General features: G+C 37.2%; 3 protein-coding genes across 3 annotated transcripts; all 3 read left to right on the forward strand.

The window, feature by feature from the left end:
- The first annotated feature begins 105 nt into the window (after window positions 1–105).
- On the forward strand, window positions 106–12,106 carry LOC141429156 (uncharacterized). Its single transcript, XM_074089394.1, has 4 exons — window positions 106–230; window positions 10,151–10,271; window positions 11,285–11,384; window positions 11,889–12,106. Exons 1-4 carry the CDS (start codon window positions 189–191, stop codon window positions 12,004–12,006), a joined length of 381 nt encoding a protein of 126 aa, XP_073945495.1. The 5' UTR covers window positions 106–188; the 3' UTR covers window positions 12,007–12,106.
- A 1,068-nt stretch (window positions 12,107–13,174) lies between these two features.
- Window positions 13,175–15,099, forward strand: LOC141429155 (uncharacterized). Its single transcript, XM_074089393.1, has one exon. It carries the CDS (start codon window positions 13,274–13,276, stop codon window positions 15,032–15,034), a length of 1,761 nt encoding a protein of 586 aa, XP_073945494.1. The 5' UTR covers window positions 13,175–13,273; the 3' UTR covers window positions 15,035–15,099.
- Window positions 15,100–22,499: 7,400 nt separating this feature from the next.
- LOC141429158 (uncharacterized) lies at window positions 22,500–25,270 on the forward strand. The gene is made up of 3 exons (XM_074089397.1): window positions 22,500–22,689; window positions 23,635–23,734; window positions 24,239–25,270. Exons 1-3 carry the CDS (start codon window positions 22,515–22,517, stop codon window positions 24,354–24,356), a joined length of 393 nt encoding a protein of 130 aa, XP_073945498.1. The 5' UTR covers window positions 22,500–22,514; the 3' UTR covers window positions 24,357–25,270.
- Window positions 25,271–25,288: the final 18 nt, after the last annotated feature.

Raw genomic sequence — 25,288 nt, forward strand, 5'->3', positions numbered from 1 at the left:
AATAAAAATTATGGGCACAGTAACTATGATCTCATCCCTTTGACTCCGTCATTAACCGCGGGCGACTCGCACCAAGCGAACCCGAGTTTACGCGCGCCACGCCAGTCTCACTAGCGCCCCCACGCCGAGTGCCCGTCCGCAAGCGAGTGTAAACATAACATTAAGTTTCGAATTCAAAACCAAACAAAATGGCCATCAGCAGACTGTCGATCATCAAGTGCTTGGAGCTGGTAAGTTGAAGTTTCTAAAGCTTCTTGAAACGCAATCGAGCCATGTTAGGAGTGAAAACAAGTCCCAGTTTTGTATCAACATCAAAACATACTTTCAAAGCGTGTCGAGAATTTTAAACTGGTGGTTTTAATACTGCACGTACCAACAGTGTCATTTTAATCCAATCGTTAACAACCATAATTTGATAACAATGAAAAGAGGACATCGGTATCTATGGCGTTCTTAGAATTAGTAAATATTTGTATCGATAAAGAATTTTATCTATGGTTTGATTCTTTTGCGTCTTTTATCGACATTTTGCGCCGAAATGCTCCAGACGAAATTTTAGTACGCACAGGTCGTATAAGGGCCAATCAACTTTTTTACCGACACTAATCTGTCCGCGACATTTTTCAAACAATTGCAGATTTTTGTAAGTAAACATGTTTTTTCTGTAATTTTAATTGATGGTGTATATGAATATGCCATCCTACGTAAGTTCAACCTATTAAACCGTGAAATATCTTGTTGGAAGTACGATTTTTTGGTAACGCTAGAGACAATTTTGGTAACGCAGGAGACGCCCAAAGTGTCGGTAAAATAGTTGATTGGCCCACAATGTCCTAAAAACTTTATAACCGACCAGTCAAGCTGCACTATTCAAGGATTCAAGGTTTGCAACACAGTCATTAACAGTGATCTATTTTTGAGGCCATCAAATTTACAATCTGCCATGAGTTGTATAGTTATACGAGTAGGTAGAGTCATTCACGATGACGCGTGCCGTGGTTCTTATTACAATGTCATTAATGTCTAATTTAGACAAAATCACGCGTCTTCGTGGATGGCACTAGGTATAACGGTTTGTTGTTGTATCATGAAGTTCGACTTAAAATTACGACCAGAAGGCCGTATTGCCTAACGTTTGTGACGCTCGCGATCGCAATCAAATGACAGATTTCGCATACAAAAACTGTCATTTGATTGCGATCGCTAGCGCCAGAAACGTCAGGCAATACGGTCTCTGGATGAATGGCTTTGTCGAACGCGAAAGTATTGCGAAAAAAAAACGAATAAACAAAAAAAACACACCGCATGAGTGTTAACAAATGGGTAACTACAACTAATAATCACAAGTTAACACAAAAGCACGTGTATTACAATATATGTAGAATAATTTCACAAGTATTTTTTATTTTACATTCGATTGTAAATATTTACATGACCTTCAATGATGAGATATATATTATGGTTAAAAATATTCATAAATTTTAAGGACTTCAGGGCGTTTTCAGATTATCCAATCCGATATAAGTAAAATGTATATAATATGATCCGATATGGGATCGGATATTTTTCATACATTTTACTTACCCCGATGTCGGTATCGGTAAGTGTATTTCATTTCCGAAAATTGGGCACCAGGCTTATTTCAACTTCGGGAGGTACAGCTCAAATCTTGAAACTTCGGCACTATTATAATGGTATACCAGCTATTGCGACTTTGTCTCGTCTACGAAGAATTACTTTATCTCGTACTCTCGAGAACAGCTAATATTTTGAGATAAAAGGTATGTTTTAACTTTAATAACTTGATATGTAAAATGTATGTAAATAATGAATTAAAAATTAAGCAGTTTTTAAAGGTAGGTAATGTTATTAATAAAATTATTTTAGTCTTCTAATGTGATGCACGCAAAATTTCATGGCAGTTAGTTAAGGTGTGAAAGCGGAACATATATACTCACTTTCGCATTTATTATATTAGTAAGGATGGTTGTACGCAAAAAAATATTTCATAGTTAAATGATACTTACCAGAAATAGAGTCGTTTTAAAAGAAAATAGCCACTTGTATAACTCAAAAATATCCCGTAATTTTTAACATAAATGTATATATATTATCTAAAATACAAACTGAAATATAGATGCACAGAAAAACCAGAAAAAAAAGACCAGTGCTGGCAATCGATTGCAGGCTTCGTGATCCATCATATTATCATACTTGTGCCTCCTTACTTCGTAGCACCGCAAATCTAGCTTGCTCTGATTCTTTTTTACTTGTTTGCAACACCTATGCCGTTTCAAGCCTTTTCGGCACTCAATCGGAACCGAATACGTCCACAAAACCAACACAAATACGATAGTTGCAACTATTTTTAAATATTTAAGATAAGTTGCATTAATTAATAATAATGCATTGAATTTAGAGGTTAAATTGCATCTAATTAGCCAATTTTAACGTTGTTAACTATTTAAATATAGATAAGTTTGTTTTAAAGTAGTGTTTATATATAGGTGTATACATAGGCTGTAGAGTCGGTACGATACGCACATAAAACACATTTGTGCAAATTCAACTTGTACAGATAGATGTTGCTTCGAAAGTCTTTACGCAGAATGATCGGAAATATGTTGGTGATTGACCGACATACATATACCTACACCTACTCAATGGTATCAAGTAATGTATATCAACGCGGAGATACAAAGAAATTAAGAGTGTAAATAAAACAAGTTGATCCTGCTCTCGGTCCGACAATCGAGTCAATTGTAGTGACATCAAAGTCCATATTCTTGGTTATGATGTGACACATGAGTCAGTGGACGAACACCCACCACTTACTAGCACAGCAGGTCACAATAACAAAATAAGTTGATACAATTGGGACAAAAATATCCTCGTAGGACGATAATCATGATTACCTATATTACTAATACTCGTATGTAGGTTTAAATATAGAAAAGTTACTGAGGCTCGAGAAAACATTTAAGTACAAATAAGTTCCCTGTACTCCATTCCAATGCTTCTTTCTTTGTGCCTTTCCCTGACATATGATAAAGGGACAAGATAAAGGCCACTCGGGGTTTCGTAATGCGGGACGTACCTACATATAATACCTACTAAGGAACACGTAATAACCCAACCTGTAATTGTTTATAATACGCGTATGAGTTTCAATGTCAATGCGATAGCATTGATGTCAGGAGCTTGTTTACTCGACTGATTGTAGCCTAAATGGCTTTTCTTTTAATTTTAATTTTACTTATTGTAGTAAGTTTTCGCACAAGTAAATGTAATTTTCTTCTTCTCTTTATAGACAGTAATGACTCTCTTAGTTTTCTGTTATTTGTTTTCTAAACCGATATACTCGTAATTTTTAGAAATAGTTAGATAATAGATTAGCTACTCCTAGCGATATCCGTCTCTTGGCACTTGTTTACTTTATTTTGAAATTCTGCTTTACCTTTGCAAATATTAACTAACAAACTGACTCAACAAAGCAAAACAAATCGTCGTAAAAGCTTCCGGATTGACACGTGGTCACGTCGTCTATATACCTACATATGAGGTCACGGTTAAGAATAATGGCAGAGCACAACAAGTCCACAAGTAACTTACACTACTGTAGCCGTTGCTTTATTGAAACCGGTTTATGTTTGTCTATTAAATAGAGCTTTACTCATTTTATTTTTGGGCCCTCACGTTATATCAAGCCAGATATTGACTACACAGCTACTCGTAGACGACAATTTTGTTTACACTTACTATTCATTCGTAAATTGAGAAGATTCATTTGGCGATAGTTATATAAAAGTGAAATCCTTTCTAGGATCGACTTAGTTGTTGTATAGATGTCCCACTTTACACAAATAATCTTACAAATAAATAAAACAACAGATTTGCAGAATAATTTTATAATAAATGCTTAAGTTACGTAAAAAATGGATAGAAGTTTACTATTCCCTCACAATATTACCTCCAAGCCTACTAAGAAAAACCAGTTAAAAGTAAAAAAGAAAGAAAAATATTTAATCAGGCTCTAAATTAAAAGTATCTAATACTTCGCATACCTACAACATAGATAAAGCTAAAATAGTCCTTGACTTTAAAATAACATGGTAGTAATGGTACATATACGAGTATACATCTATAAAGTGCGTAGACAAATATAGAGCTTTTGTTTTACTCGAACTTTTCGTCTTACTCGAACAGAAACCTGCAGTTATTTTCTTAATTGTAGTAATTGGTTGAATACTTTACGCTTCAACCATGCTTTAACCTAAAGTAATAAATCTAATAGGTACACACAGGTAAAGGTACAGTGAACTTGCCCACAGTTATTATGAGAATAACCCGCGATAACCTACAGAGACGTTAACCTCAAAATATTTCTATCTACTGATTACTGCTGTAAAACTACGGGAGATTTTTGACGTTCTCGTAGCTCGTGGTAATTTTCTTGTTCATTTTAATTAGTGTACAAGCTTAAATATATTTCATTTACTCGAGGCATCCATGAAGTATTTTCAAGGTAGATAATACTACTCATATTTAAAAGTTATCTGGATAAAAATTTATACTAGCTCCTTTTTTTGCATAGTGCGCAACAAATATTTCAGTTAGGTACTTTTTAGGGTTCCGTATCTTTAAATTCCCAAGGCAGAATGGCAAGCCCTACCGTGGAGAAATGGGCTTTAATGCAAATGATAAACTAAATAGAAAAGGATATTTATTATATATCATTAAGTTCTTAGCCATAGTAAGTTAGGAATTGACTTTTCACTTTTTTGTATAAGCACAGGAATATCTCTGACGAAAAGGAAAAATGTTTAAATTTATGTTCTTTATCAAACTTGATGTTTGTTCGAAACCTGGCACCGGAAATTTAATTAACGGTTACTGAGAACACAAAGCTCAAACAGGATGCGATAAAGAAGTTACTAATGTGGACCTTTTTAGGGTTCAGTACCTTAGTGAGTAAAAATGGAACCCAGAGTACCTATCACTATGTTGTCCGTCCGTCCGTCTGTCTTTCAAGACCCTTTTTCTCACGTTTTTACGTGTACGATTTAGGTAATATCATTATGGCATCACCAAGAACAATTATGGAAGCTGTCAACTAATGGGTACTTGTAGCAATTTCAACTGGTTTATTGTTAAACTTGTTCTCACTGAAAGTAAGAAAAAAAGGGAGATTATTATTAACTACTTGTATTAAAGGTATGTAAAGTACATTACAGAAGTCGTGGTGTGGTGGCTAAGTGGTTTGACCTATCGCCTTTCAAGCAGAGGTTCGTGGGTTCAAATCAAACCCCGGGCCTTAACTCGGTTTCGAATTTTTCAAAATTCATGTGCGAAATAAAATTTGAAATTTACCACGAGCTTTAGGTGAAGGAAAACATCGTGAAGAAACCTGCACACACCTGTGAAGTAATTCAATGGTATGTTTGAAGTTCCCAATCCGCATTGGGCCCGCGTGGGAACTACGGCCCAAGCCCTCTGATTTTGAGAGGAGGCCTGTGCCCAGCAGTGGGGGCGCAAATACGCTGGGATGATGATGATGATGATGAAAGTAAGTTACATTTAATTTTAGGTGTACTGAACCCACGCTTGGCTTAGCCTGAAACACCATCTGGCATGTATACCCTTCTATCAAAACAAACATCTCAAACGAGTTCGCGTAACGTCAAACACTCAGAGGGGCTCCTACGAAATTCGAAAATCGAAGTTCGTATCGTATTTTCGAATCACATAGTAGCCCCCCTGGTTGACACTGCAGTTTGTTGCTAATAATGTAGGTAGGGGCGCTGCCAGTTTGTCCATAGCCCATAGCAATTGAGACATGACCGCAACGCGTTTGAGACGCCTTGTTGTGTCAAAACATACAGTACTACAGTAGAGTAGAGTATAGGACCTATACTATAGGTTCATATACCCATCCCACCTCTACTACCCTTACTTACTTCTTAGGATTATATAAGTGTACCACTAACAGACACCTACCACTGGGGTGGAGTTATCATATTTACCAGAGAGTGATTGAAGCGAAAGTTTTTCGTAGGTACCTAATCTATGTTTCTAATTTAATTTTTATTTACTCGTAGTTATACTTGTTAAGAATTGTTAGAGCGTCAACCAACTATCTTACCATTAAGTTGTCAGCAATATCTCAAAATGTTCTAAGGTCGTTGCATTACAATGACTTGCACTGAAATTTATTTATAAACGCTTCCTTCAATCAGATATATAATGAATCGATGACGCTACGTTTATATTTACTACTTGATGATATAATGATGATAATAGTCTGAGTAGGTTAGCTTGATGACGTCACACAACGGTTTGGGGATAGCAATTTATTCTTAAAAGGGAAGTTATCCTTGCGAGGCAAGGTCCATTGAATCACTGGCCTCGAGGCTTCGCGACCTGCATTCGAATTGTGGAAGCCGTAATGAGCGCATGACATCATCTTTCGTTCAAGTATCGACACACTTCAAGTTACTATAAATATTTATAGCATCCTACGCAGCAGTTTAGTGAATTAAAAAGTTAAGGGGCTACCGTGCTTTCCCCATATGCAGTCGTGGATGTGTTCAGAGGGGAAAGGGATAAAGGGAAGCGCGGCGGTTCAAGATATGTCGGTTGGTCAGAACGCACGCGTTTTAAGGTATTTTCTTGATAATAAGTTACGTCACACATTTTTGGAGGTCAAGCGGTTTGTGACACAGGAACAAAATAATTGTTTTATTTACAGCAATAGGTGTAAAAAATATGCCAAGACCCGACTGAGATGATTTGCTCAAAGAAGTAGTTAGTGAAATCTGAAGACCCAAGCTTAGAAGATATATCCTAATAAAAAAAAGTAAATTTGGCAAAAATCTGGCGTCTTGTGAGATTCCATGGACATGGAGTGGACACGGTGGAACAGTACATCTACCTGGGCGCACAAGTTAACAACATTGGAAGCTGTGTACCGGAGATAAAAAGACGCATTGGTATGACCAATGACGCTATGACCCGCCTAAACAAAATATGGAAAAAGAGGGGAATCACTATTAACACCAAGATCCGGTTGGTAGGTACGTGCTCTGATATTCCCAATTTTTCTGTACGGCGTTGAGAGGCAGAGATAGGTGCTTTAGAGATGTGGTGCTGGAGACGAATGATGAGGGAACGACTGGAATGGAATGCATGAGATTCCATATGTCATGTGCCGTTGATAATACCTACTGTAGGGGTCATTGTTACTAGGCGATTTAAAAACACTTTCCATTTTTTTAGTTAAAATTCAGGTATAAATGAAAATACGCAGAAATGGTTCAAGAAAATATGGTATGTAGCAATTTGTCTTGCGATTGCGACCGACTTGGCGCTTTATTTCAGCTTCACATTGGAATTCATGGCACGTATTTTACACATGCCAGTAATGTTTACCCATTAAAAAACGATAAGTTTAACACCTAGATATAACAGGTAAATGGTCAAGTAAACATTTAAAAACAAGCAATAAGACTAGCGTATTATTTTAACAACGTATTAACATCAGGTAGTTCCGTAATTTGGGAAGATAAAAAATAATTAAAATTCTTGACCGCAATTTTTAAACGTAACATGACGAATTTAATTTTATTTTGGGTTATACTAACGACTTTTAAATACATAAACCTTTAATACTTATCTACCCTAAATAACGGAAGGCATAAGTCAATGTTAACCACGTGAAACTAAACTACGAATAAGCTAAACATCATATAAGAATTATGCTGTGATTTCATTCATCGCTACATTTAATTAAATCACTTTGTGGATGAATAATTAATCATCCTTTGTGAGTCACGCTAGTTTGTGGCGTCTTATTACTCATGTTTTAACAAAAACAATATTGTCTAATTTACTCACTGTCAATGAATACTATTCTATGAGATCATAAGCATTTGTCTGCAAGTAACTTGAGTTTCAACGAAACATGGACGCTCACGTTAGGGCTGGTCCACAAATTTAAAGTTGCTCAACGTGCTATGGAAAGGGCTATGCTCGGAATTTCTCTGAAAGATAGAATTCGTAACGAAGTGATCCGACAGAGAACCAAAGTTATCGACATAGCCCACCGCATTAGCACGCTGAAGTGGCAATGGGCCGGCCATATAACCCGAAGAACCGATAACCGTTGGGGTAGACGAGTTCTTGAGTGGAGACCACGGATCGGCAAACGTAGCGTAGGACGTCCTCAGACTCGGTGGAGCGATGATCTTCGCAGGACGGCTGGCAAGAGCTGGATGAGAATAGCCGAGGATCGTGCTCAGTGGCGTGCCATGGGAGAGGCCTATGTCCAGCAGTGGACGAACATAGGCTGATGATGATGATGATGATGAACTTGAGTTTACACTCTAGGTACTCTTCTTCCAACTATTTATGTATACCACTTGGCAAAGATAAATTATTAGTGCTATTGTATTTAGTGGTGCGGTACGTTATGAGCCTATTTGCATTTTGTTCACATTACTGATGTGCCAAAGGAAACTTTCCAAAATTGCGTAATTTTTCGTATAGGAAAATATCGGAAACTTCTCACAATTTTGTATGGAGATTGAAACTTTCCGTTTCTTTAATTTAAATTTCCTATATTTCTTGTGAAAATTTCCGTGAACTTTTCCAACTTTTTGGAAACTTTCCGCAACTTGCACATCATATTTTTGATCTTATTAGCAGAACGATTCTCAACGAGAAATCTAAGATTTTTTAAGCGTTATTCTTGGGTGAATTGTTTGGGGGCAAAGGGTTAAAATTGGTATGCATGCTCGAGAAATGCGGACTCAAACTGGTACCGGTACCGGTATAAGACCGGTACATTCGAAAAAATATTCGTTGAAAAAAACTTAATATTTGCAAATCAGTCATAGAGTACCTACGTCGACGTACTCGTATACTATAAGTACATACCTACGTAGCTGGTTTTATTAAATGTTAGTGAGGTGACGTAAAAAGGCTTTTACGGTATATTTCAGGGCGGGGCAAGGTAACGTAAACACATTAGTATCAGGCTTACTCAGATACTCAATTACATTCGCGGGTGGAAACGAGGAGTCACGATTCAAAACAGGTTCTTCGTAAATTGTCTCATAAAGAAAGAAAAAAAGAAAATGCGTTTATTGCCAACAACAATCAGGTAGGTGTATAATAAATATTACACAAGAAGGTTACCTACTCTAAAAATTAAGTTAACTTACTAACTATATGAAATATATATCATAGTTTAATTGAAGGTTGGAATTCGTTGATAGCAAAAGTGCAGTTAGTTGCTAATACTCTCAAGTGATTAGATATTCGTGCATTTGACCTCTTTCAAGTCAGTTAGGTACATAATATTAAATTTATGTAGATTGCTGAATCATGGGCATAACACTAGGCTACTTTTATACCGATATTCTCATGGGATCGAGATGTACGAGTATCTGGGTAAAGTTCAGTGTGAAATTCATAAAGCGTAAATTAAAACCACGACGTTACACATGGGAACTGCCACGGGGATTAAGTAAAAATCCAGAATTTCAATCCCACTGATACTCGTACATCTAATGGTTCAAGCGAGCGAAGCCATAAAGGCTAGTATGTAATGAAAACCTTATTTATCTCCATCTTATGCCTGTGATAGAGCTAAGTGACTATTTGGCTGACGGCTGACTGACTGACAACGCCCAACCTACACCACTGGAGCTGGAGTATAATTATGTAGAGGCCAGATAAATAAACCATTAACTGGGCCATTATCAAATTTTGCGCAGAACACTGTTACTGTGTACTTTCCACTTTAATATTTTCAGTATACGTTTGTGTGCCTTAATACCGTCTTTTCATTCCACGGAACCTCAGAAGGCGCACCTATAAACGTATTTTTTGGACTTGAGTCGCCTTAAGAGCCAAGGACCTAGTCATTGCCTTTGTTTAATTGTTTTTTGTTTTTAAATTTATATAAAGTGGTAGCGTGCAATCAGGTAAAATCCATTAAAGACGAATGGGAAGGCCCAGACAATGCCGGACTCTCACCAGTTGAAAAACTCGGCGACACGACCCCAACTCCCTGAAGCTTTCTTGAAACCTATTCCTTGATGATCTTAGAGTTGAACTAAAAAATAATAAGTTTATTATAATTTTCCAGGCGCTGACGTGCTCCTGCGTCGCGATCCACGCCGTAAGCTTCAACACGGACGTGGAGACTGGTATGCTGGTCACGGGCACCTTCGTCGGATACCTCATCGTCTTCGCTGGAGCTGCTGCTGGTAACGCCTTTGATAAGTTTCACCAATTTCGAAATTCTGAGCTTGACTCTCATCCCGGTTTTGTAGTCATGGAAAAATAATAACAACTTATTCAACAAAAAGGTTTTCGCAAGAATAATTCCATAGATATGAATACATTACATAATAAAATGCCCGTTTGTGCTCTGTATATGGACCTTGCTAAGACGTTTGATTTTGTTAATCACAACATATTATTCACTAAACTATATATGTAGATATGGGTTGCGTGGTAGGGTAGGTAATGCTTACGGTTCGGTAAAATCTTATTTGAATTTTGAACATGAAACTCATTTTGAAAATCTTATTTGAATACTCGGAAACAAATTACTCGAATACAAAGAATATGTATGAAATCAAAGACAAAGACTATTTATCAGATTTTAAACAAATAAGATACGGTGTACTACAGGGGAGCGTCTTGGGACCACTAGTATTTCTCATTTACTGTAATTTGACAGTAATAAAAATTAAAATTAGCCTAAATAACCTAACGATAAAATTTAATTTTTAATACAAGCTTTTTTTGCTGACTGTACTTTTTGTTGGCTGTACTTGCATTGTCACCCAAACTACATTTGCATACCAAATTTCAAGTCGATGCTATAAACCGTTGAAGAGTTCTGTCCTACGGAGACGATCCTGGCTGGACTACCAGGATGTCACTACTATATTATTGTATAGTCACGCAATTTACATAAGTATTCCAAATTTCAAGTCAATCTGATTACTGGAAGTTGGTAAAATTTAACTTGCAAGATTTGATTACAGACAGACAGACAGACAACGGGACAGGTGAAACCACATAAAAGCTTGTAAAAATAGTATTTGTTTTACCACTTTCTTGATGTAATTTTTCCACATTTTTTTTTTGTATATTTTGATTGAGCTAAGCCGCAAACATGCACGCACTCACTCAGTCTCACTCAAGGTCCAGCAGTCCCGCCAAATCGCTTTATGTAATTTTCATTAAAGTTATTAATTTATCTTTTCAGGCTACTTTTTGCAGACACCCTCTCACAAGCGCATTGACATTTTCTACACTTTGATCGGAGTGGGTTTGTTCGTTGCCAGTGGCGCCATCCTTATTGACAGGTAAGGCATTATTTTTATTCCGCAAGTAGCAATAGAAATAAGGTAAATTGTTAAGCCTTCTTTTTATTACAAAATAAGTCTGTTAAAATTAGTAACTGATGCCTACATTTACCGTTTTTGTCAATTTAAAAATCTAAAATTGCTAAAAGTGGCTTCGAAGCGGTGTCATTTCGTGTGCTCCTCCTACCTACCCCATTGGGTGGGTGTGTCTGAGTATGTCACACCGTAGTTTTACTAACGACACTCTGTCGTGCCACTTATGGACTATGCTATTCGTACAAACATAGGTACACGTGAAGATAAATAAAATGTGGTCAAAGTTTGTTGGTAAAGTGACTGGATCCACCATCTATCTGATTTCGTTCATAAGATTCGAAACCATTATCTATATGTTAAGAGTATATCTACTCTGCACAAAACATTCTTTAGGTAAATATGTTTTCTTTAGTATTTAACTCATGACGGTCTTGTTGAAGATTCTAACGTTTAAATTCCTATTTTCAGGTACCACAACGCAACAAGGACCGAGGAAGTAAAGAAGATGCTGGCAAAAGCCTCTCTGTCCATCATCAATGGAGGAGTCCTCCTCATCGACGCCATCGTCACGCAACGCGGCGGTTAATCTAAAGCGTATCTTGCATTAGGTATATGAGGCACCCATTCTAATAATACTTTGTAACTTATAACAGAACATGTGCACTCTTTCCAAAGAACCACCTAATTACAAATTTATTTTACCTCAAATAGAACGAAATTAAAATTACGACGACCGAATTTGTAAGTTTGAGCCTAAACTATGTATAAGCCTAGGTCCTGTTAAACGGTAGGTACCTAACCGTATTTTAAGTTACTCGATTAAGCATCTTGGTAGAAAAACAAAACATATGTTCAAGGGGTGACTCGATCGGAGTGACTTATTTTTGCATGTATTCGAACTATTCAGTTCCGCGAGATTACAATCGAGGAGATACTGTTCGCATCCTTTGCTTTTATTATGGGTCAGCTAACGTTGACGCTCGCACTCCAATGTTAGGGCTGCATTTTTTTGTAATTAAAGTCTAAGTAAAATAAAGTAACAGTCTACATAAGTTCTACATGTAAAGGATATCACAAAATGTATCTACAATACCATTCGGCTACAAAATACAAATGTATTAAATAAGCACAGGACTACGAGAATCAAATATTTTGTGAAAAGAAAAATCTTCATTGCATTCGCTAGAACAACATTGAAACTTAACTAAAGTTTTGATATTTCTCAAGTCCTGCCTTAAATGCCAATTACCCTCCAACAGTGCCTCGGCAATAATATTGTATAATTATTTTTATAAGAAAGATAGAGTAACATAATTTATTTTTGAATATTTCATTAACTTCTAAGATGTATCATGTAAGATTTTTTAGCACTCGGTAGAGTCACAATGGCATTTAATGTTTCATAAATAATATTTTACATATTCAAACATTTCGAATTTTATCGCATTTGTGTCTATAATGTTTTGTATTCTATCTTTATTACATAAATACCAATTGAATTGTTGTTTAATATACATACCTATTTTAACAACGGCTTACGTCGTGAAAAACGTATCTGTTTTCTGTATCATTAAGTGTCACTTCAGTACTTATTTATTCATTATAAGGGTATAATTAAATAAAGCAGCGCACTTCGACCCATCATTTCCATCAGAAAATTTTCACTCTCTAAGCAATAATCAATGCGTCAAACCCTTTGTGAATGTTATTAGTTCTGACGTTTTGAAAGGTATCGCAAGATTTATGATTTTACTTGTTTTCAGGTACGTAGGTAGGTACATTGATCAAAGTGACCATTTTATAATAGAAGGTTTTGAATGTAGGACGCCCTTCGATAACATTTAAATCTAAAAATGAAATTAAATTTAGTGCAACTGATTTTAGTGTTGTTGCTCACTTGTCTTGTTGAATCTTCTAAATTGAGTGACAAGGCTTCTTATATTTCAAATTCAGAGTTTGAATTTCGTGTACAACTATCAGTAGTTTGGTGCCGCAGTAATCCTGGAGACGTAACGGCTTTTTTGACAAATTATCAAGGCTCTGTCAAAACAATATACATCGATGCGCTTATTGACAATCAAACCATAGCCTTCCAACAAGCCATTCTATTCATAACCACATACCATGAATTCCTATATTTCGTGGATAAAATGGACACAAAAATAATTGTTCCAAGTAAAGTTATTGTGATTCTATCCAGCCTCAAAACAGAATCAGTTTTGAACTTAATCACAGAAACTGCTTGGGAACACGATATTGCTGATTTAATAATATTGAATTCCGAGGACGCCGGACAAACTGTTGAAATGTTCACATACTTTCCCTACAGCAGTAGTAATGGTTGTGGTAATACTTCGGCCGTAAAGATGGATCTGATAAAAAGTAATTTTTACCCTAGGAAGTTTAATAATTTTCATGGCTGTGAAGTGAACATTTCAGGTCGTACAGTTTTTCCGTATTTTATATGCACGAATAACACCGAAGCGGCTGGCGATAATGGCGGCATTTTCAAAAAATGGTTAACGATCTTATTTGGATGTTTAAATACTACATTGAATTGGATGTGTGCCGGAGAAGTCAAAGGAGATTCAGATAATCCCGGTTTTGAACTGATTCACAAAAAATATGATGTATATGCGAGTATATTCCTTGATGAGAACTTCATCATTGAAGTACTTTCATTACCCATACTATATTTTTGTGAAATAGCATGGTGCGGGCCACCACAGCGTGAAATTTATGTTTGGGCAAAAGTTATTGTTCCCATGATAAGTAACATTACGGCTTTGCTTGGAATCACTTTATTCGTGCTTGCTGTTGTTTTGAAAGTAATTCATAGAATTGAGTCCTACAAAGGCAACAAAAAGAGTCCTCTAATAGTTTGGACCACGCTAGCAATTTTTTTGGGGCAGCAAGCCAACTACGTATCGAAATCGTTCTTAATGAATTTATTGTTCTTGCTCTGGATTTGGTTTTCTTTAATTGTGGGTCTTATTTATCAAGGAGAACTAGTGCGAGGGCTGCAGACACAGCATTTGGAACCACGTTTTGGAACTTTAGAAAATGCCATTAAATTATTGGACGGCTACGGCGGATCCAGATTGATGAAATATTATCAGAAAGGAACATCTATTGAAGAAAATTTTGAGGTGTTGCCATATGAAACGGTAGTTTCATATATTCCTGAGATAGCGGATGGAAAACGTTTTCTTGTAGCTACCGATAAACTGCGGATGAAGGGGTATACTAGTTTGCAATTCTTGGATAAATCTGTTATTCATTTACCCTTGGCACCGATTGTTCGACCACGCTGGGGCGCTATTGTTGAGCTTGAGTCTTTAACATTGAGGTCAGCAGAAAGCGGCCTTTCTGAGAAACTATTCCGCGATTTATATGTTGAGTTAACGAAACAGGTTGTCCACAGTTCCTCGCAACAATGGAGCACGTTAAGTTTGGATTTAGTTACATTGAGCACATGTTTTTATGGTTTAGCTATTATGTATATATTATGTTTTGTAATTTTTTGTATTGAGATTGTTTATGACTGGCTGTTTACCCCATCTATAAAGGGCGTGTTTGAGGTTCGAAACGTCAACAAGGTACATTTATCCTAGAATGTTTGTCTCATCTTATACTAAAGCGATCTTATCTTATCACACACACGTCGACGAAAGCATTCCGATGATGTTACTACTTATCTTTATTCTGCTGTGTATATGGCTAGGTAAATTAAAAGTGAAATACAAATATTTACAGTACAATATAATGACTCTTTATTGAACACCAACTTATAATAAGCAGTACAGAAAACAGGTAAATACATAGAGATTTACCAAGGTAAGCAAGGTAAGGTTTAATAGGCGGCAACGCTAAAACAACAAATGTGACAAATTTGTGTGTACATTTTTTATTGGTAATAAATCAGCATCTCTAACTAACAATACAATTATAAGGTGTCTTCAGCCTTTTCATTTGAACTCAGGTAGTGATAGTTTGATTCGAAATAGACAACATTTTCAAATTATTCTGGAATAGGTATTTTAGCAGGTTATTGGGGTTAGCTTGACTGAATAGAATACTTCTGTAAAGTTGTCTTTATTCATTTTTTTTCGTTCAAAGTATAGTCTCGCCTTTGACGTGTAGGTACACTTTCAACATCAATCAATGTATGGAACATTTATCGACTGATTAGGAAATAAACCCGGAAAAAATCCTTAATCGCGGTCTTAAGTCGAGTTTAGCTCGACATGTTAGTTTTTGTTATTTATGGTATAGGGGGAAAACGAGCAGGCGAATCGTCTGATGGTAAGCGATTACCGTCGCCCATGGACACCTGCAACACCAGAAGAGTCACAAGTGCGTTGCCGGCCTTTAAGGTAGGAGTACGCTCTTTTCTTGAAAACTTGAAGGTCATGTTGTAGAGGAGGTGGATCTTCAGCCAGGCAGTTGGAGTGTGGCAGGGCTCAGAAATAAAATATGGAAAGTATCCGACACGGAGCTTTATTGACTTTGATACTTTGGTACAACAGATGATGATTATATACTTGTAACACGTTAAACGGAGGATTTAGAATTATATGGTAAATATTAGTACGCAGACCGGACACAGAGGTCAAGAGGTTCAGACAGAAGTGACAGATCAAAATTGTGTTACAATATGCAAGAAAGCGAAACCAGTGATGCCATATCCTTCATGTCCAAATGTAAAGAATGACATTCACTAACACTTCCCCTCAAGCTTTACATAACAATATAGAGGCGTAGAGAAAACTACAGTAAAAATTTCTCAAACTCTACGACTCTACATTTCACAGCTCTACCAACTATAAATTACTGCTCTACCATAGACCTCAAACACAAACCCTTAACAAATTTGACATGCTTACAGTTAGGTAGAGCCTTGGTCATAATATCTGCCAACATATCAGCTGTAGAGAGATACCTTATATCTACATGGTGCAACCTAACAATATCTTTTACAAAATGAAATCTTATATCTATGTGTTTTGTCCTCTTATGACAATATTCCTTTAATTCGAGCAACTTTAGGGCACTCTGATTATCATTGAAGACGGTAAGCTTACAATGTTTATTGAAAATTTCGTACATGAAATTCCTAATAAAACAAAGCTCTTTACAGGCGTCACCTATCGCCAAATACTCAGCTTCGGTGCTCGATAAAGCAACACAGCGTTGCTTACGAGACTCCCAGTTTACAACAGAGTCTCCAACCTTAATGACAAAACCACTATAAGACTTTCTGTCAATAGGATCGTTGGCCCAATCTGCATCAGCATATACGGTTACATTAACATTACTACTTTTAGAAAATACTAAGCCATAATCAATGGTCCCACTAAGATAACGCAGTAACCTTTTTGCAGCAAGCCAATGATCCTGTGAGAAACACATATTATATTGACTAAGCTGACTAAGAGCAAAAGATATGTCCGGCCGAGTGCATACAGATAAATACATTAAACTGCCAATTAATTCTCTATATGGATAAACATCTTGAGCCAAACAATTATTTTTATCTACATTCTGAAATTTATAATTGACAGACATTGGAGTGGAGACTGCTTTACAATTGCTCATGCCAAAACGAACAAGTAATTTTCTAATATATTCAGATTGACACAATATTATTTTGTCTCCACTTTTGTTCCTATGCACATTCATACCTAAACAATTTCTAATAATACCCAAGTGTTTACACTCGAATTCTTTCATTAATAATTTACATATATGTTCTTTTTCGGTAGAGCTATTAGAAAATATGTAAAAATCATCAACATATAGAGCTATTATTGTAAGCTCTTTACCTTTATTCTTAGTGTAAACGCAGGGCTCACATTTACTTTGAGAGTAACCATTGGAAATTAAAAATTCATTTACTTTAGAATTCCATACTCTACTTGCCTGCTTAAGGCCATAAATACTCTTATGAAGCAAACACACTTTATTTTTATCTACAACAAATCCCAATGGCTGCTCCATATAAATGCGCTCTGAAAGCTCTCCATGTAAGAAGGCACTTGTTACATCAATATGTTCCATGTCCATATTTAATTCAGTTGCCAAACAAAATAATAATCTCATTGTAGAATGACGAACAACTGGTGAAAAGGTTTCATCAAAATCAATGCCATATTTTTGAGTAAATCCGCGAGCCACTAATCTAGCCTTGTGTTTAATAAAATTACCTGAGGCATCGCTCTTTACTTTATATACCCATTTACTTTTAATGACATTATGATTACTAGGTCTGTCTACCAACTCCCAAACATTATTATTTAAAAGAGAGTCATATTCAGTCTGCATAGCCATTTGCCATTTATCTGCATTTGAACTAGACATAGCCTCTTCATAGGACATGGGCTCTTCATAAATAGTATTACGAACTAGCATCGACGTGTCAGATAAATCGTAATCATTATACCTGATCGGTCTTCTAGTGGAACGAACGGGTCGTTCGCACAATGTGACTGGTACCTGTGGCGCCATCTCTGGAGCCGTCACATCTTCTTCCCCTCGAACGAGCGTCTCGTCCGTTGATGAAGACTGGTGAGAGTCGTCAGTTTCACTGTCTGCGCCACTCGTCGCTACTGGGCTGCAGAATGACGAATCACCTGAAACTGGAGAAGTAAAATTTTCAGGACTCGAAACTTCAGGAGATAAAAAGTTCTGGGGTCCTACTTCCTCATCATAAACACTATTATTAGAGTCATGAATTAAAATATTATTATCATTAGCTATTTGACCATTATTTAAATTATTATTACCATTATTATCTAATATCATAGTTTGGTCAATACTATCATAAAAATCCATATTAATATCATTATGAGACTTTTCTCTATGATTGGAAATAAATTCATTTTCTAAAAATATCACATTCCGAGACACAATAATATGATTGGGGCTAGAGGGGTCTATCAGTCTATAACCCTTTGAACACTCACTGTAACCTACAAAAATACAATGTTTACTTTTTGGATCAAGCTTGTCACGTTTGGCCTTTGGAATAAGTGACAACGCTTTGCAGCCAAAAATTCTCAGATGACTGAGATCAACTTTTTGTCCTGACCATACCTCTTCAGGAATCCTACCGGGAACTGCAGACGTAGGGCTTCGATTTTTTAAATAAATAGCAGTGGCTACCGCTTCACCCCAGTACTGCTTACCTAAGCCAGACTCCCTGAGCATACATCGAGCTTTTTCAAACAAAATTCGGTTGAGCCTCTCCGCAACACCATTCTGCTGCGGGCTATATGGCACAGTAGTTTCATGAATAATCCCCTCTTTTTCTAAATACTTAGCAAAATTCTTGCTGCAGTATTCGCCACCACCATCGGAACGTAGTCTCTTAATACATAAATCTGTCTGTTTCTCTACAGTAGCTTTAAAAATAATAAATTTGGACAATACCTCTGATTTCTTCTTAAGAAAATATCCAAAAGATTTTCTTGAGTAGTCGTCTGTAAAAGTCACCAGGTATCTAGCACCTCCAAGGCTGCAGACAGGCAGTGGCCCACACACGTCCGAGTGGATGAGCTCCAATAGTTGTCCAGAACGTCTGGATCCATGACTGGGAAAAGACATCATTGCCTGCTTCCCCTCAATGCATGACACACACTCCTTTAAGCTCGCATCATGCTGTGGACTCTGAAACAGAACACCGGAAGCCAACTCTCTAAGAGCACACATACCACGGGAGTTAAGGTGTCCAAGCCTCTTGTGCCAAATCTCCATTGACACCATTAAAGCTGCATCTGTATTGTGCTGATCCTGTGAACATAAAACATTATGCCTATTCCTACAGACAGACTCAACATTGTCCAAAAAATAGATACCTTTACTTTTTGTGGCCGACATTACTAAAGATTCACCCAAATGAATATAACAATTATTATTTAAAAAATTTACTGACAAATCCTTCTCACACAGTTTGCTAATACTGATCAAATTAGTTGAGAGTTTAGGTATAAACATAACATCAGTTAAAGTAATTATAATATTGTTAATTCTAAAAGTGACATCACCTCGACCATTACACAAAAGAGTATCACCATTAGCTACTGTTACATTACTGTTATAGCCTTTAAGAGTTCCTTCTATAAACCAACTACGGTCCCTGCACATGTGTGCAGTTGCCCCTGAGTCCAGGATCCAGTTGTCTTCTGCACTCGCTTGAAACGCAGTCGCCAGGAACACATGATCGCTCTTCTTTTCATTTTTCAACTTGAAGCATTTAGCTTTCACATGCCCCGGTTTCTTGCAATGGTGACAGACAATCAATTTCTTTCTTCTCAAAGTAAATGCAAGTTCACCAGTGGTAGAATCACCGTTTTGCCTTCGCAGTTCTTCTTGTAATAAGCGGGTCCTAACCAATTCGCTGGTCAACTTAGCTGCCGTTGTCGCTGTCCCAAGACTGGATACTAGGTTGTCATACTCCTGGGGTAACCCAAAAAGAAGAATCTCGGCTATTTCCTCGTCCTCTATGGTACGTCCTATGTCTGCTAGCTGCTGCACCAGTATCATAATAGTGTTTATATAGACAGTCATATTTTCACATTGACTAAAGGTGTAATTTTCGCATAAGCATTACTCTACGGAACAGACCTTTATCTTCAAATATATTTGCTAGGGCATCCCAAGCTTCCTTGGCTGTTTGCTTGTCGCGCACATGTTGAATGCAGGTGGGCTTCACTCCCAAGCAAATTCGAGCCAGCGCTCTGTCCATTTTAACACCATTGGTTTCAGTGCCAAGCACGCAAGACCACAAACCCTCCATAACAAGAATCATTTTCATCGTGAATTTCCAATTATGATAATTGGCAGCTCCTTCGAGCTTTTCGTGGCCGTAAGTATCAAATTTGCTCACCGGTTCTTGATGCATTGCTCCGCCCACGTTGCCGGATGCGCTGCCAACCCGTTCAGTATTTATTTCCAAGTTACGATCGCCGTCCATAGCGTAAGGATTATCGCCGTCCCGATCCAATGAGGCACCACGTGCCGGCATGCAGCGCCAAGTCGATCGTACGACAAATCCGCCGCCCTGCCACTAACGTTGAATGACTTAGGGAATGCGCAATGATAAACGCAAGATAAAAAAAGATAAGAAAACGTGATCTGAGCCGATAACTTGTTGAGGAGGTGGATCTTCAGCCAGGCAGTTGGAGTGTGGCAGGGCTCAGAAATAAAATATGGAAAGTATCCGACACGGAGCTTTATTGACTTTGATACTTTGGTACAACAGATGATGATTATATACTTGTAACACGTTAAACGGAGGATTTAGAATTATATGGTAAATATTAGTACGCAGACCGGACACAGAGGTCAAGAGGTTCAGACAGAAGTGACAGATCAAAATTGTGTTACAATATGCAAGAAAGCGAAACCAGTGATGCCATATCCTTCATGTCCAAATGTAAAGAATGACATTCACTAACACATATCGGTCCGGGAATACCGCAGGCGATAGTTCATTCCAGAGTTTTGCTGTACGAGGCAGGAAATTTCTGGAAAAACGCACAGTAGAGGACCGCCAACCATCGAGTTATTAGCTCTTCCGCTCGGAGTAGATGTATATGCCACGGCGGCTGCTGCAAAACGCGTACTGCGCGCCACCGCTCTGCTAACACGACTGCTCGCTGACGTGTGCTCCGAGAGGAAGGCTACGAATTAGCCCGAAACATGTCGAGCTATACTTTATTCGTCGACATTTAAAACGTGAATTATCTGGATTTATTTTAGGTAGGCTGATTAAGATCGCGGGATCGCGGTGGATGCGGAAAGTACAAGACCGGTCTGAGTGGGAGGCCTATGTCTAGCAGTGCACATCTTTCGGCTGACATGAGGATGATGATTTTAGGTAGGTACTATGAGTGAGTCTCACGGTAGTTTCATGTTAAAAATGTATCAACCACAGTAAATACCCACAAACATTTACAGAGATAGATTCCATAAAGCGAACGAATTAGAAATGTTCAATCGAGTGCCTCAATGCAACTTGCACGATATTTCTTGCAGGTTTAAACTGGGCTTTGTATTGGTCGCTATCACAAGTTGAGTGAAAGTACCTGAACAATTTCACTGGATTCCTTTGTTTTAATTATGTGCTAATTAACTACGTTTTCACGGACAAACTGCTTAATTTATATAATACATGTATACTATACGTATAGCAAGAATCCTCGCAGAACTAGCAAACAATGGTACTTACATACATACATATTTTGTCGATATTTTTTATTCTCTCGATAGGGAATACATATGAACTTACTAAAAATCCGGAAAAGGGCGCACATTAAAAATAGCACATTAATCATATTAAATTTATGTAGATTGCTAAATCATGGGTATAACACTAGGCTACTTTTTTTACCGATATTCTCATGGGATCGAGATGTACGAGTATCTGGGTAAAGTTCAGTGTGAAATTCATACAGCGTAAATGAAAACCACGACGTTACACATGGGAACTGCCACGGGGATTTAGTAAAAATCCAGAATTTCAATCCCACTGATACTCGTACATCTAATGGTTCAAGCGAGCGAAGCCATAAAGGCTAGTATGTAATGAGAACCTTATTTATCTCCATCTTATGCCTGTGATAGAGCTAAGTGACTGATTGGCTGACGGCTGACTGACTGACAACGCCCAACCTACACCACTGGAGCTGGAGACTTGGCATTAGTATAATTATGTAGAGGCCAGATAAATGAACCATTAACTGGGCCATTATCAAATTTTACGCAGAACACTGTTACTGTGTACTTTCCACTTTAATATTTTCAGTATACGTTCGTGTGCCTTAATACCTTCTTTTCATTCCACGGAACCTCAGAAGGCGCACCTATAAACGTATTTTTTGGACTTGAGTCGCCTTAAGAGCCAAGGACCTAGTCATTGCCTTTGTTTACTTGTTTTTTTTGTTTTTAAATTTATATAAAGTGGTAGCGTGCAATCGGGTAAAATCCATTAAAGACGACTGGGAAGGCCCAGACAATGCCGGACTCTCACCAGTTGAAAAACTCGGCGACACGACCCCAACTCCCTGAAGCTTTCTTGAAACCTATTCCTTGATGATCTTATATAGAGTTGAACTAAAAAATAATAAGTTTATTATAATTTTCCAGGCGCTGACGTGCTCCTGCGTCGCGATCCACGCCGTAAGCTTCAACACGGACGTGGAGACTGGCATGCTGGTCACGGGCACCTTCGTCGGATACCTCATCGTCTTCGCTGGAGCTGCTGCTGGTAACGCCTTTGATAAGATTCACCAATTTCGAAATTCTGAGCTTGACTCTCATCCCGGTTTTGTAGTCATGGAAAAATAATAACAATTTATTCAACAAAAAGGTTTTCATAAGAATACTTCCATAAATATGAAGACATTACATAATAAAATGCCCGTTTGTGCTCTGTATATGGACCTTGCTAAGACGTTAGATTTTGTTAGTCACAACATATTATTAACTAAACTATGTATGTAGATATGGGTTGCGTGGTAGGTAATGCTTACGGTTCGGTAAAATGTTATTTGAATACTCGGAAACAAATTACTCAAATACAAAGAATATGTATAAAATCAAAGACAAAGACTATTTATCAGATTTTAAACAAATAAGATACGGTGTACTACAGGGGAGCGTCTTGGGACCACTAGTATTTCTCATTTACTGTAATTTGACAGTAATAAAAATTAAAATTAGCTTAAATAACCTAACGATAAAATTTTTTGCTGACTGTACTTTTTGTTGGCTGTACTTGCATTGTCACCCGAACTACATTTGCATACCAAATTTCAAGTTGATGCTATTAACCGTTGAAGAGTTCTGTCCTACGGAGACGATCCTGGCTAGACTACCAGGATGTCACTACTATATTATTGTATAGTCACGCGATTTACATAAGTATTCCAAATTTCAAGTCAATCTGATTACTGGAAGTTGGTAAAATTTAACTTGCAAGATTTGATTACAGACAGACAGACAGACAACGGGACAGGTGAAACCACATAAAAGCTTGTAAAAATAGTATTTGTTTTACCACTTTCTTGATGTATCTTTTCCACATTTTTGTATATTTTTATTGAGCTAAGCCGCAAACATGCACGCACTCACTCAGTCTCACTCAAGGTCCAGCAGTCCCACCAAATCGCTTTATGTAATTTTCATTAAAGTTATTAATTTATCTTTTCAGGCTACTTTTTGCAGACACCCTCTCACAAGCGCATTGACATTTTCTACACTTTGATCGGAGTGGGTTTGTTCGTTGCCAGTGGCGCCATCCTTATTGACAGGTAAGGCATTATTTTTATTCCGCAAGTAGCAATAGAAATAAGGTAAATTGTTAAGCCTTCTTTTTATTACAAAATAAGTCTGTTAAAATTAGTAACTGATGCCTACATTTACCGTTTTTGTCAATTTAAAAACCTAAAATTGCTAAAAGTGGCTTCGAAGCGGTGCCATTTCGTGTGCTCCTCCTACCTACCCCATTGGGTGGGTGTGTGTGAGTATGTCACACCGTAGCTTAACTAACGACACTCTGTCGTGCCACTTATGGACTATGCTATTCGTACATACATAGGTACACGTGAAGATAAATAAAATGTGGTCAAAGTTTGTTGGTAACGTGACTGGATCCACCATCTATCTGATTTCGTTCATAAGATTCGAAACCATTATCTATATGTTAAGAGTATATCTACTCTCCACAAAACTTTCTTTAGGTAAATATGTTTTCTTTAGTATTTAACTCATGACGGTCTTGTTGAAGATTCTAACGTTTATATTCCTATTTTCAGGTACCACAACGCAACAAGGACCGAGGAAGTAAAGAAGATGCTGGCAAAAGCCTCTCTGTCCATCATCAATGGAGGAGTCCTCCTCATCGACGCCATCGTCACGCAACGCGGCGGTTAATCTAAAGCGTATCTTGCATTAGGTATGTGAGGCACCCATTCTAATAATACTTTGTAACTTATAACAGAACATGTGCACTCTTTCCAAAGAACCACCTAATTACAAACTTATTTTACCTCAAATAGAACGAAATTAAAATTACGACGACAAAATGTGTAAGTTCGAGCCTAAACTATGTAAAAGCCTAGGTCCTGTTAAACGGTAGGTACCTAACTGTATTTTAAGTTACTCGATTAAGCATCTTGGTAGAAAAACAAAACATATGTTCAAGGGGTGACTCGATCGGAGTGACTTATTTTTGCATGTATTCGGGCTATTCAGTTCCGCGAGATTACAATCGAGGAGATACTGTTCGCATCCTTTGCTTTTATTATGGGTCAGCTAACGTTGACGCTCGCACTCCAATGTTAGGGCTGCATTTTTTTGTAATTAAAGTCTAAGTAAAATAAAGTAACAGTCTACATAAGTTCTACATGTAAAGGATATCACAAAATGTATCTACAATACCATTCGGCTACAAAATACAAATGTATTAAATAAGCACAGGACTACGAGAATCAAATATTTTGTGTAAAGAAAAATCTTCATTGCATTCGCTAGAACAACATTGAAACTTAACTAAAGTTTTGATATTTCTCAAGTCCTGCCTTAAATGCCAATTACCCTCCAACATTGCTCCGGCAATAATATTGTATAATTATTTTTTATAAGGTAGATAGAGTAACATAACTTATTTTTAAATATTTCTTTAACTTCTAAGATGTATCATGTAAGATTTTTTAGCACTCGGTAGAGTCACAATGGCATTTAATGTTTCATAAATAATATTTTACATATTCAAACATTTCGAATTTTATCGCATTTGTGTCTATAATGTTTTGTATTCTATCTTTATTACATAAATACCAATTGAATTGTTGTTTAATATACAT

The sequence above is a fragment of the Choristoneura fumiferana genome, chromosome 6 (assembly GCF_025370935.1).
Source record: "Choristoneura fumiferana chromosome 6, NRCan_CFum_1, whole genome shotgun sequence".
Classification (NCBI taxonomy): domain Eukaryota; kingdom Metazoa; phylum Arthropoda; class Insecta; order Lepidoptera; family Tortricidae; genus Choristoneura; species Choristoneura fumiferana.

Excerpts from the sequence above, each read along its gene's own strand:
- LOC141429156 (XM_074089394.1), top strand. The coding sequence starts at position 189 with ATGGCCATCAGCAGACTGTCGATCATCAAGTGCTTGGAGCTG. Across the intron at positions 231-10,150 it reads TCATCAAGTGCTTGGAGCTG|GCGCTGACGTGCTCCTGCGT; the intron begins GTAAGTTGAAGT and ends ATAATTTTCCAG. Across the intron at positions 11,385-11,888 it reads GGCGCCATCCTTATTGACAG|GTACCACAACGCAACAAGGA; the intron begins GTAAGGCATTAT and ends TCCTATTTTCAG.
- LOC141429155 (XM_074089393.1), top strand. The coding sequence starts at position 13,274 with ATGAAATTAAATTTAGTGCAACTGATTTTAGTGTTGTTGCTCACTTGT.
- LOC141429158 (XM_074089397.1), top strand. The coding sequence starts at position 22,515 with ATGATCTTATATAGAGTTGAACTAAAAAATAATAAGTTTATTATAATT. Across the intron at positions 22,690-23,634 it reads CTTCGCTGGAGCTGCTGCTG|GCTACTTTTTGCAGACACCC; the intron begins GTAACGCCTTTG and ends TTATCTTTTCAG. Across the intron at positions 23,735-24,238 it reads GGCGCCATCCTTATTGACAG|GTACCACAACGCAACAAGGA; the intron begins GTAAGGCATTAT and ends TCCTATTTTCAG.